This window comes from Natator depressus, chromosome 1 (assembly GCF_965152275.1).
Source record: "Natator depressus isolate rNatDep1 chromosome 1, rNatDep2.hap1, whole genome shotgun sequence".
In the NCBI taxonomy this organism is placed as follows: Eukaryota; Metazoa; Chordata; order Testudines; family Cheloniidae; genus Natator; species Natator depressus.
In genome coordinates, this window is record NC_134234.1 from 346,211,480 (window position 1) to 346,224,181 (window position 12,702).

The 12,702-nt window shown below is 42.0% G+C and overlaps 1 protein-coding gene across 4 annotated transcripts in view; it reads right to left on the reverse strand.

Moving 5' to 3' along the window:
- PPP6R2 (protein phosphatase 6 regulatory subunit 2) overlaps window positions 1-12,702 on the reverse strand; it is a 157,507-nt gene that overhangs the window by 79,164 nt on the left and 65,641 nt on the right. For all 4 annotated transcript variants that reach the window (XM_074942780.1, XM_074942777.1, XM_074942776.1 and 1 more), the window contains exon 3: window positions 2,595-2,840. In XM_074942780.1, coding sequence (XP_074798881.1) covers window positions 2,595-2,821 — 227 coding nt within the window. In that variant the 5' untranslated portion in view covers window positions 2,822-2,840. The remainder of the gene's footprint in view (window positions 1-2,594; window positions 2,841-12,702) is intronic.

The following is a 12,702-nucleotide window of genomic DNA, read 5'->3' on the forward strand; positions in this document are numbered from 1 at the left end:
CCATAGAAGGGGCTATTGGGAGAGAGGAGGTGAGAGCCACCCCTATGGGTTCTGATAGGCAAAGTCCTTTAGCTCTGGGCATGTTAAGTGGAAAACACATCTGCAAGCACTCAAAAAACCACCACAAATTGCTGAGCAGTTCCACTTCCACCTAGGTGAGGCTCTGTGAAAACTCCAAGTAGCATTTGCTTCTCAGATGACTTTAGCCAGGTATGCTGCTGCTCCATTCGGCCTGATCTTCTGGCAGTTCTTGTCTCAGTAAAGCTATTTCAGCTGGGGGGAGGATGATTTTTTATCAAAATAGTTTTATACTGAACCAACCCCTAATGTGAACACAATGATATGGGAATCGCTATGTAGGTATAAAGCATCTTAATACTGGTATAACTGTATCCGCAATAGGGGGGTTGCAGCACTTTAATTATACTGGTATAGTTAAAGTAATACAACTTTTGTGTGTAGACAAACCGTTATACTAAATTTAGCTTCAGGAATAAATCACCCGGAGAGAAAGGAGAGAGGAAGTTTACTAAATAGCTCTCAGATTAGCTGATAACTTTGCACGAAGACAAAGAACAGGAGTACTTTTTTTTTTCCTGTTCTTTTTGTGGATACAGACTAACACAGCTGCTACTCTGAAACCTGTCATAAGACAAACACTGTCTGATATTACACACTTCACCCAAGTTTGCACTAACACAAAGACTGTATTATATATACACTTCACCCACGTTGAAAGATGCGCTTTCAGAAAGTATGGGAATGGTTCGGAGGTTGGAAGGCAAACCACACTACACAAAGGTAAATGCACACAATCTAAAACTCATAAGACTTCATGGAAACAGTTTAAGATGAGTAGACAACAATGAGCATATATCATGATCTTTCTTATTTGTAACTCTCACTCTCTTCACCCTTAGTTTAGAGTCGTCCTTGGCTGTTACATCTAGTTTAGACTATAAACTCCTTGGGATAGTAACCTGCCATTGTTTTGTCTGTGAAACGTCACGCACATTTAATGGCACGGTTTAAATAAACCTTAAAATTCTACAGATCCCTTTGCAAACAAGGTGCAGGTCTAAGAAGAGGTTTTCTCTTCCATCTCTCAGCAAAAAGATTAGATGTACTAACTGTCTGGTGATGATACTGAGCAGTGATGCTGATGACAACCACAAAAAAAATGAAAAGAAAAAGAACTTAAAGAACTAGGTCTGGTTAAATGGAGCAATTACAGTGCTCTGCACTGACACATGAAACTCATGGATTTATTTTCTTGGCACTGATCACTCATACCCCCAGAACATGCTTAGACCCTAGTTTGCCTCCCATTGCTCAACATCACTCCATCTCATTAAGCAGTAGCACTAACAGACGCCTAAAGCAAATCCTGCCCAGTCCTCCTTCAGCCAGAAAGGGGAAAAATGGGTGGAGGGCTCCATTAAGGACTCTGAAAATTAGCCTCACCAGTGCATATTATTCTGGAATGTAAAAGAACAATGGAGAAAGCCATAATAATGTTGCCTGTTAAACTTTGGTACTACAAGTTATTTGATATAAACCTTAATTCGTAAAATAATGACAATCTAATAATGCTTTCCTGGTCCCTTCTGACTTCACAGATTTTATAGCAGAAATATTACAACAGTAGTTACAACATGGTAACTTTTCACATTGTTTCATGACATTCACATGCCTGAATATATTCACACAAAAATATATTTTACTATCTTACATACTCATTAAATTAACACAGTCACTATAGACAGTGTTGTTAACTTAATACGTATGTAAGATAGTGAGATATAGATTTCTAGTGACAATGGTAATAACCAACCCCTGATCAAACCCCAGGAGCACAGTCACATACACTTGCAGATGTACATCAAGATTTCTGACATAAATGTTAAAGAAAAAAAAAACAGCAAATTCCCCAACTTCAAAACAAAGGAGTTTGGTCACATTATAAGAGTAATAAGTCAAGCATGCATGTGTAAATACAATTCAATACAATAACCAAACACAAATTTTAAGCAAACACTACAAAAAGAAACAAGCTCTTTCCACACACCCTAATCCAAAAGTGCATTCACTATTTTAGTGCACCCTCCATTCTGCAATTTCTATGTATGCAGAACTTCACAAATTCAAGGACTTTATTCCTGGGAGAGGTCCCGATATTTTACGGACTGTATCGATTTTAAGTCAATGGCCCTCAATGAACCTATACCTCAATGAGCATCATTAATGTCATTTCTGGGATTCTGACTGCAGAATGATGGCCTAGGAGAGATTCTGAAATGCAACTGATCTCTCTGCTGCCAGAGTTTCCAATTAAAAGAAACAAGAGATGAATTTTTAGATAAAACACTGCATACAAACTCAATGGAGTAATATGAAAAACAGAGCAAGAAACAGAATATTGTGATGTAATATTGTAATATTCACTGTGAATCACAAAATAGTCAAATCAGCCTGAACCTCGAGGCCTTTTTCCAAGGCAGGAGGTTTCATCAGCCTTATACCAGAGAAGAATTTCTGCAGCCAATTCTTCAATTCATTTTTCTTCCCATAAAAGAAAGAATCTGTGTACGTACTTGAAGCGGACCTTCTCATCCATGTCCACAGGGGGCTCATGTGTGATGAGGCTAACCAGCTCCTCCATGCAGTGCTGCTGGCAGATAAAGTCCAGCAGTTTGCGGTTCTGTGCCTTGCACTCCTGTAGGATGTCATCTTCATCCATCAGCTCGTGCAGTGTCACATCCTCCTTATCCAGCAGCTTGTCCACATGTGATGTTGTGTTCAAATCAAACTTCCAGAACATGATGATGGAACACACCCAGCTGCAATGCAAGAGAGTAAGTGTTAATACTCAGCTTCCACAAGTCAATCCTCAGCTACTTCTTCCCATATTGTGAAGATACAATAAGGGTCTTTTCAGGGTTCCTTATCCTGTCTCTGAAAGGGAAATAAAAATGAGTTAAATTATTTAAGCAAAATTAAATACACATTTCTGTGACTAAAAAAATTAATCAGCACCCTCCACTCTATCTATATCTGTCTGCCTTAAGGTTCAATCCTGCAAGGTACTAACATTCTGACCCCAATAAAGTAAAGTATTTAAGCATGTGCTTAATTTTAAGCAAAATAGTCCCACTGAAGTCAATGTGAGTGCTCAAGTTAAGAAAGTGCTTAAATGTTTTGCTGTGCTTAAAGTGCTCTCTACCTTGCAGAATTAAGCGCTTCCATTGTAAATATAGGGTTAATTTTTCAGGACATTAGTTATAAGGATCACAACCAAAGAAGTTAAATAGGTGAAATTTACTTATCAGTATTTTTTCCTACTCTGAAATGAGCACCTTCTGCTCCATGATAACTGGTTTATTGTTTTCTCATCTTCCAAGCAGAGAGAGAGGCTCCTTAAAAACCCTCTTTCTAGCTACAAAATGGAAAGGGAAAGACTAAGAACCTTTTGTCCAATCATCATATCAGACAAAGACAACATATCTATTTTAAAATGATAAAGAAATGCACTGAAGACCAGACAACCACACTGCAAAATTTTTTGAATGAAGCACTATGCTGGAAATGGCCACGTGTTTGAGTGAGTAAGCCCACACAGAAGGAGATGGGATCTTTTATGATATTTTGTAGGCCTGAGAAACCCCTGAATTTATCCATCTGGAAACAGCAGATATGGTTGCTTTGCACCCTTTCTTAGGTCACACATCTACTCCTGAACTTGCATCTAATATCCTGCAAGGATTAGTTAAGCATAAACAGAATTTGAATATCCTGACCATAATTAAAGTCCACAACTGATTAAAAGAAGGCAAATAGACTGGATCAAGTTAAAACCATTTATTCTGGAGGACAAAATTCTCATCTGGAAAAAATTTTCAGTATTCCAGATAGGTAAGGCACCTGATTTTACTAACTTCTGGTCAACATAATTGCTAACAGGAAAAACAATATTTTAATGGAAACCTACAGGGAAGCTCCTCTCTGTAAATGAAGGTTCAGAGATTACATCAAACCACAGTCGTCTCAAGACGGCGTCTCTACAGAGACACAGCGTTCAGGAATTTGAAAATGTGGAGTTGCTGTCAAAACACGTTAGACTTGGAACCAATATGCTCCAAGACTCCTAATGCTGAGTCTTGGACCTTCAGGAAGCTGGGAATCAGACCCACTCGAGATCCCAGTTTAAGAGAAGGAATTTCAATATATCCCTGGTTGTGAGGCCACATGGGATTTTTGTCTTTTAAAAATCACCATGAGGATCAAATTTTCAGAATCTCTTGAAATGTCCAGATTTGGGGACAGTTTTTAAGTTTACAAGCTCTCCTGAATAATTAATCTGGAATTAATTGAGAAACTTAACAGTATCAAGTCACCGGGACCAGATGGCATTCACCCAAGAATTCTGAAATTGCAGAACTGTTAACTATAGTTTGTAACCTGTCCTTTAAATCAGCTACTGTACCCAATGACAGGTTTCAGAGTAGCAGCCATGTTAGGCTATAGCTAATGTAACGCCAATATTTAAGAAGGGCTCTAGAGGTGATCCTGGCAATTACAGACCAGTAAGTCTAACGTCAGTACCGGGCAAATTAGCTGAAACAACAGTAAAGAATAAAATGGTCAGACACAGAAGAACATAAATTGTTGTGCAAAAATCAACATGGTTTCTGTAAAGGGAGATCATGTCTTACTAATCTAATAGAGTTCTTTGAGGGGGTCAACAAACATGCAGACAAGGTGGATCCAGTGGACACAGTGTACTTAGATTTCCAGAAAGTCTTTGACAAGGTCCCTCACCAAAGGCTCTTATATAAATTAAGTTGTCATGTGATAGGAGGGAAGATCCTTTCATGGATTGAGAACTGGTTAAAAGACAGGGAACAAAGGGTAGGAATAAATGGTAAATTTTCAGAATGGAGAGGGGTAACTAGTGGTGTTCCCAAAGGGTCAGTCCTAGGACCAATCCTATTCAACCTATGATCTGGAGAAAGGGGTAAACAGTGAGGTGGCAAAGTCTGCAGATAATACTAAACTGCTCAAGATAGTTAAGACCAAAGCAGACTGTGAAGAACTTCAAAAAGATCTCACAAAACTAAGTGATTGGGCAACAAAATGGCAAATGAAATTTAATGTGGATAAATGTAAAGTCATGCACACTGGAAAAAATAACCCCAACTATACATACAATATGACAGGGGCTAATTTAGCTACAACTAATCAGGAGAAAGATCTTGGAGTCATCATGGCTAGTTCTCTAAAGACGTCCACACAGTGTGCAGCAGCAGTCAAAAAAGCAAACGGGATGTTAGGAATCATTAAAAAAGGGATAGAGAATAAGACAGAGACTATCTCATTGCCCTTATATAAATCCATGGTACGCCCACATCTTGAATACTGTGTACAAATGGGGTCCCCTCATCTCAAAAAAGACAGACTGGCATTAGAAAAGGTTCAGAAAAGGGCAACTAAAATGATTAGGGGTTTGGAACAGGTCCCATATGAGGAGAGATTAAAGAGGCTAGGACTTTTCAGCTTGGGAAAGAGGACACTAAGGGGGGATAGGATAGAGGTCTATAAAATCATGAGTGGTATGGAGAAAATGAATAAGGAAAAGTTATTTACTTGTTCCCATAATATAAGAACTAGGGGCCACCAAATGAAATTAATGGGCAGCAGGTTTAAAACAAATAAAAGGAAGTTCTTCTTCACGCAGCGCACAGTCAACCTGTGGAACTCCTTGCCTGAGGAGGTTGTGAAGGCTAGGACTATAACAGGGTTTAAAAGAGAACTGGATAAATTCATGGAGGTTAAGTGCATTAATGGCTATTAGCCAGGATAGGTAAGAAATGGTGTCCCTAGCGTCTGTTTGCCAGAGGGTGGAGATGGATGGCAGGAGAGAGATCACTAGATCATTACCTGTTAGGTTCCCTCCCTCTGGGGCACCTGGCATTGGCCACTGTCGGTAGACAGGATACTGGGCCGGATGGACCTGTGGTCTGACCCAGTATGGCCATTCTTATGTTCTTAATATTCATCGCTCTAACAGACAAAACCCCTCAGGTTCCAAGCCAAGAGTCTCAAAGTGCTTTAAATCTGGGAGTTTAAGAGGATCCTGGAATTGAATTTTTCCCAGTCCAAGACGTTCAAGAATGCTGAACTGACATATGCAGGAGTCAGAGACTATGGGTCTCTGCACCACTACATTTCTGTTAACCACTTGAAGACTAAATTATTTAGTTCCCATTCTCATGTGCCCAAGCAGCATGTGCTTAGTCAGCTGACCTATAGGTTTCTCTTTTGCTAAAATGTAGGTGATTTTAACTGAGATGCCTTAAGTTGTGAGCTCCCCAGAACAGACCTAAATGAGGCTTTGTAAAGCACCTAGTTGGTACTACTGTAAACAAGCCATCTAAGTAATAAGTAAACAAAACCTTTGGCCTCAGGAGCAAGAGAATTTTCCCTTGCTTCATTCAGAATTTTTAACTTCTATTTTCTTGCTCCAGCCTGGAAGTGCTAGTACGCAATAGATGTCTTACTGTTGTTTCTCATATGAATCGCAATCAAGTCCAGTGGAAATTTCATGAGTAGAGAGAAAACCAACTTCTTAACTGCTTAAAACCCTAGGACAGGGGTGGGCAAACTACAGCCCAGGGGCCACATTCGGCCCTCCAGACATTTTAATCCAGCCCTTGAGCTTCAGCCAGGGAACGGGGTGCAGGGCTTCCCCCGCGCAGCTCCCAAAAGCAGTGGAATGTCCCCCCTCGGGCTCCTATGCATAGAGGCAGCCAAGGGGCTCCACTCACTGATCCCGCAGCTCCCATTGGATGGGAACCGCTACCAATCAGATCTGCAGGGATGGGGCCTGCGGACAGGACAGCACGCAGAGACACTTGACCACGCCCCCACATAGGAGCCGGAGAGGGGGACATGCCTCTGCTTCTGGGACCTGCTTGAGGTAAGCGCCGCCTGGAGCCTTCATAGAATCATAAAATATCAGGGTTGGAAGGGACCTCAGGAGGTCATCTAGTCCAACCCCCTGCTCAAAGCAGGACCGATCCCCAATTTTTGTCCCATATCCCTAAATGGCCCCCTCAAGGATTGAACTCACAACCCTGGGTTTAGCAGGCCAAAGCTCAAACCACTGAGCTATCCCTCCCGCCCCCATCCCCTTCTGCACCCCAACCACCTGCCCCAGTCCTGATCCCCTCCCTCTCTCCGAACCCCTTGGTCCCAGCCTGGAGTTCCCTCCTGCATCCCCAACTCCGCACCTCCAGCCAGAGACCGCACCCCAACCCCCAATTTCGTGAGCATTCATGGCCCGCCATACAATTTCCATGCCCAGACGTGGCCCTCAGGCCAAAAAGTTTGCCCACCCCTGCCCTAGGACATTATTGGGATCAGCTTCCTGGAATAGAATTGTATAGAGCCAACTTGAGCTTATTCAGGTGCACAGAAAATAATTTGATACCTGATTCTGAACATAATCAGGATATTTTGTAGAGTACAAAAATGCATCACCACCGTGGAACAGTTTCCAAATCCAGCAATTGTCATAACAAAGAAACTAGAGCCTCTGAATAGCAAGTACTCAAAGAGTTCCCAGAAGAAATACAAATTGTAACATCCTTCTGGGCAACTGGTTTAGAACCACAAATGTCTCACAGAATGCCCAGAGGTGGGCCAGATCCTGAGAGGGCACTAAGGAATTCCTCTGAAAAATATATAAAGAAGTGAAGGATGCATACAGCTGAAAGACCTCATCAATATGTGCAGATACTATTTCATAAGGATGGGCTATAAACGAGTTTTCTATGACCATCCTGTTTTCGACTGCCCATCAGAGACACCATCGGACTGATGAGAAAACAAGGAATGGGAGAGAAGTGAAGGCCTGGAATTGAAATGGAGCCACAATGTTACGAAGTGCAGGTAGTTTTGGTACTACAGGCAAACTAGCACATGCATACAGGCTTCGTTGTAGGACAAGGAAAATCCGGCGGAGAATTCTCTATCAGAAAGACCAGCACGTCATGGAGAATCGGGCATTGAACACCATCAATCAGCCTGGACAGAACCAGCACTGGTGAAGTCTGTCTGTTTCCCTTCCTTCCAAAAAGATTCCAGAACGAACACACACACCCTCAGATCAGCACATCAGGCACAGATGCCGTACATTTGGGAGGTTATTCTGCCTTAACATTGCTGAGGTCACCGTTAAGGCTCTATGCGGAGGGTAAGTTTCATGAAGTTGGGGTGTGTATAACCTTTCAGTATCTGTTGGACATAAAAACATAAGCACAGCCATACTGGGTCAGACCAATGGCCCATCTAGTCCAGTTTCCTGTCTTCCAACAGTGGCCAGTGCCAGATGCTTCTGAGGGAGGGAACGAAACAGGGCAATTTTCAAGTGATCCCTTCTGGCAGTCAGAGGTTTAGGGACACCCAGAACATAGAGAGAGAAGTGAAAGCCTTACGGAGCACTGGAGTGTGCTATAAACAGTGTTGTCGGCAATGTGAAGTGGCAAGGCAGCAGATGACCCTTAATTTGCCATTACCTCTACTCTTAAGGTTTTGAGTTGATAGGGAGTGTTAATGCAGCCTTAATTGTCACTGAACTAAGTGTGGATGTGTTTATTTCCTAGGTGGGGTTTTCCAGAATTTTTCTCACACATACACACAGTCTTCCAGGGTCACAGTGGGGCAGATAAATGACTGAAATTTACCATAATTTAAAGATTATAATAGTTCAAGTTACAAAAGTCCTTACAGGATGTTTTCTTATTCTGTGAATTAACTAAGCAGTTTAAAAAAACCTTAAAAATCAAAATCTGTCACATGCAATTTAATCAACAGCAGGGTTTAAACCCACAACCATCAGACTGACAACTCAGCTCTATACCACTTGAGCTGTACAGCAGTAATTGATAACCTCTATTTAGCTCAGCCCCTAGAGGAGGACTTGACACATTTTCCCACTGACTTACAAAATTAGTTGCTGGACAGCAGTAGCATCACAGAGATCAGGAATACTGGATTCTATTCCTGACTCTGGGGAAAAGTGTGGGGTTTAGTGGTTAGAGATTGAATGTTCTTTGGTTTTAATTTTGATTCAAAAAAGAAATCAGGAGAAGTGGGCAAAATCTTTTAACTTTATCTGGGGGAAAAATATCTGTGACTGGAGCTACTGTGTATTTAGGGGATGGGGACAGGAGAATATGTGGTTATTATGAGTCAGCAGAAGCTGTGGCGTAGATAAGGTTACAGAGTTCAATCGTAAGAGGAGCTTTAAGCCTTTCTTTTTAAAAAATATCTAATTGAAATGGGGGGGGGCACATAGAATGAAAACCTAGAGCACTATATGAATTTTTTATGGTGGTTTCATTAAAAGTGAATTGATATAGAATGATTAACAAAAGGTCAAAAATCACCCCTTTCGCCAATTTTTTTCCCATTGGATTTTCTCACTTTTGTTTGTTCCTCTTTTGCAAGAAACCTAAAACACTCTGTGACTTGTCCTTTGGCTACGTTGTTCCTCATTAGATATTAATTTCTAGAATATTTATTATACCTTGGTAATGTTTGCAGAGCATTTTATAATTTTTTAGCTGTAACAGAAACCATTTACACCCAGGCAACCCCCCTGAATTTGACAACAGATTAGCTATGGAATGAATGCTATCATTCACTTCTGGAGTGGAATGTGTCACATTCAGGGTATGTCTACACTACAAAGCTTACAGCGGTAGAACTGTACCAATGCAGCGGCGCCGCTGTAAGATCTCTCATGTAGTTGCCCTATGCCAACAGGAGAGAGCTCTCCCATCAACCCCCAATGAGCGGCAGGCAGTAGCTATGTGGGCAGGAGAAGCTCTCCTTGCTGACATAGCACACTGCCACTTATGTTGGCATAATTTGCGTTGCTTGGGGGATGGGGGGGTGGAATATTCACACCCCTGAGCAACATAGGTTTTGCCAGTATAGGTGGCAGTGTAGACATAGCTTAAGTCATTTGTGTGTGTATTATATGCATCCCTTTGTGCCCAACACACAGAGGATGCGAGTCTGCGATAACTCAGCTTGAGAGATTGTCTCTTTAGCACAAACTGAAGAGACTCACACTTTTGGCTCTGGAGGTCATAAATTCAATCCCTGGTCATAGAGTGCAAAGCCAGGAGGGACTACCAGAGCATCTAGTCTGACCTTCTGTAGATCACAGCCAACTGACACGACCCGCTCACCAAATACAGCTACTGAAATTAGACCAAAGTATTATAGTCTATGGACTATAAGTTGGATAGAAAGCTGGCTAGATCATCGGGCTCAACGGGTAGTGATCAATGGCTCCATGTCTAGTTGGCAGCCGGTATCAAGCGGAGTGCCCCAAGGGTCGGTCCTGGGGCCGGTTTTGTTCAATATCTTCATTAATGATCTGGAGGATGGTGTGGATTGCACCCTCAGCAAGTTTGCAGATGACACTAAACTGGGAGGAGTGATAGATATGCTGGAGGGTAGGGATAAGATACAGAGGGACCTGGACAAATTAGAGGATTGGGCCAAAAGAAATCAGATGAGGTTCAACAAGGACAAGTGCAGACTCCTGCACTTAGGACGGAAGAATCCCATGCACTGCTACAGACTAAGGACCAAGCAGGTAGGCAGCAGTTCTGCAGAAAAGGATCTAGGAGTTACAGTGGACGAGAAGCTGGATATGAGTCGACAGTGTGCCCTTGTTGCCAAGAAGGCTAACAGTATTTTGGGCTGTATAAGTAGGAGCATTACCAGCAGATTGAGGGACGTGATCATTCCCCTCTATTCGGCATTAGTGAGGCCTCATCTGGACTACTGTGTCCAGTTTTGAGCCCCACACTACAAGAAGGATGTGGAAAAACTGGAAAGTGTCCAGCAGAGGGCAACAAAAATGATTAGGGGACTGGAGCACATGACTTGTGAGGAGAGGCTGAGGGAAGTGGGATTGTTTAGTCTGCGGAAGAGAAGAATGAGGGGGGATTTGATGGCTGCTTTCAACTACCTGAAAGGGGGTTCCAGGGAGGATGGATCTAGACTGTTCTCAGTGGTAGCAGATGACAGAGCGAGGAGTAATGGTCTCGAGCTGCAGTGGGGGAGGTTTAGGTTGGATATTAGGAAAAACTTTTTCACTAGGAGGGTGGTAAAGCACTGGAATGGGTTACCTAGCAAGGTGGTAGAATCTCCTTCCTTAGAAGTTTTTAAGGTCAGGCTTGACAAAGTCCTCGCTGGGATGATTTAGTTGGAAATTGGTCCTGCTTTGAGCAGGGGGTTGGACTAGGTGACCTCCTGAGGTCCCTTCCAATCCTGATATTCTATGATTCTATATTATCTGAAATGCAGGGCAACTGAGTAGCTGAGATTTGGGTCTACCATGTTATGATTCTGTGTAACCTCCATTAATCTATTTGTAAAATGGGGTGGAACCGCAGACTTGACTGCTTTTTACAGTTGGGGTTTATCGCCTTTGTCAATAACAAGGTTGGTGAGGTGCATTAGAATGTAAACCACAGTTAGAGATGAAATCTGAACTCATGGTCTCTGTTTGCAGCTCAGGGAACTTTCCCCTAGTCTACAAGAAGTTTTGGTGGAGGAGTGTCTCTGTCCATCACCACCAAGCCCCTGATGGAGGTTTTTATATAAGTAGATAAGTTACATCGTCACTGCTAACTACAACCAATTTGTTTTGGCATAGTTCTTTACAATTATCAAGAAAAACTGACACAAAAACCACATTACCTATTTGTAACTGATTAATCAGCATGTGAAAAGCCACACGCGGAAAACTGCACAGATCCAGAGCATTTTAGATTTCTTGCAATGGACACCCAAAGAAAGGGGACACAATCCAGTGACAACTTAATAAAGGGCTATTTGGGAACTCATCAGTCTCTGTGTATCAACCCAATTTTCATCAAACCACCATGACAAATTCAAATAGTACTTAACGTTTACATTCTGTGTTTATTTTTTGCCATTTTAATTAGATTTTTAAAAAAAGCCACAAAATAAATGTTTATACTTGCTTGTTATACTGAACATTTTGACTCAACCTTAACTATTGAGTTGTGACCAAAGCCTCCATAATATTAAAACACAATACAGCAAGATGGAGTTACAAAGATAGCATGAAGAAAAGGAGAACCTGTGGCACCTTAGAGACTAACCAATTTATTTGAGCATGAGCTTTCGTGAGCTACAGCTCACTTCATCGGATGCATACTGTGGAAAGATAGCATGGGTATGGCATGACTGCAACAGTGAGCCAAGATGCCCTGGCCCACCACAGAAATGGTGAAATAAAGGACAGGGAAAAAAAAGAGATGGGATTTTTGAAGAAAACAATATGTTTGCCATAAAACACAGAAATGGCTAACATACATACCAGTCTTCAAAAGTGCAGAGTAATACACATCCCAAGAGTACCCTCCACATTGAAGTTATAGGCTAAAAAGCTGTTTGGAAACTTGCTCCCCCGGACTAGCCCTGCCTCCCACAAACAATTTCAGCTACATGATTACCACCTATTTCTTCTGTGCTCTCAACTGCTCTGAAAGGGTGAAGAGTCTGTATTTTAATGGCCTCAGACTCCTTGCCTTTCCTGTTGCTCTGCTGTCTGCTATAAAACAAGTGACAGAGAAGGAGGCGGGTGGTGGT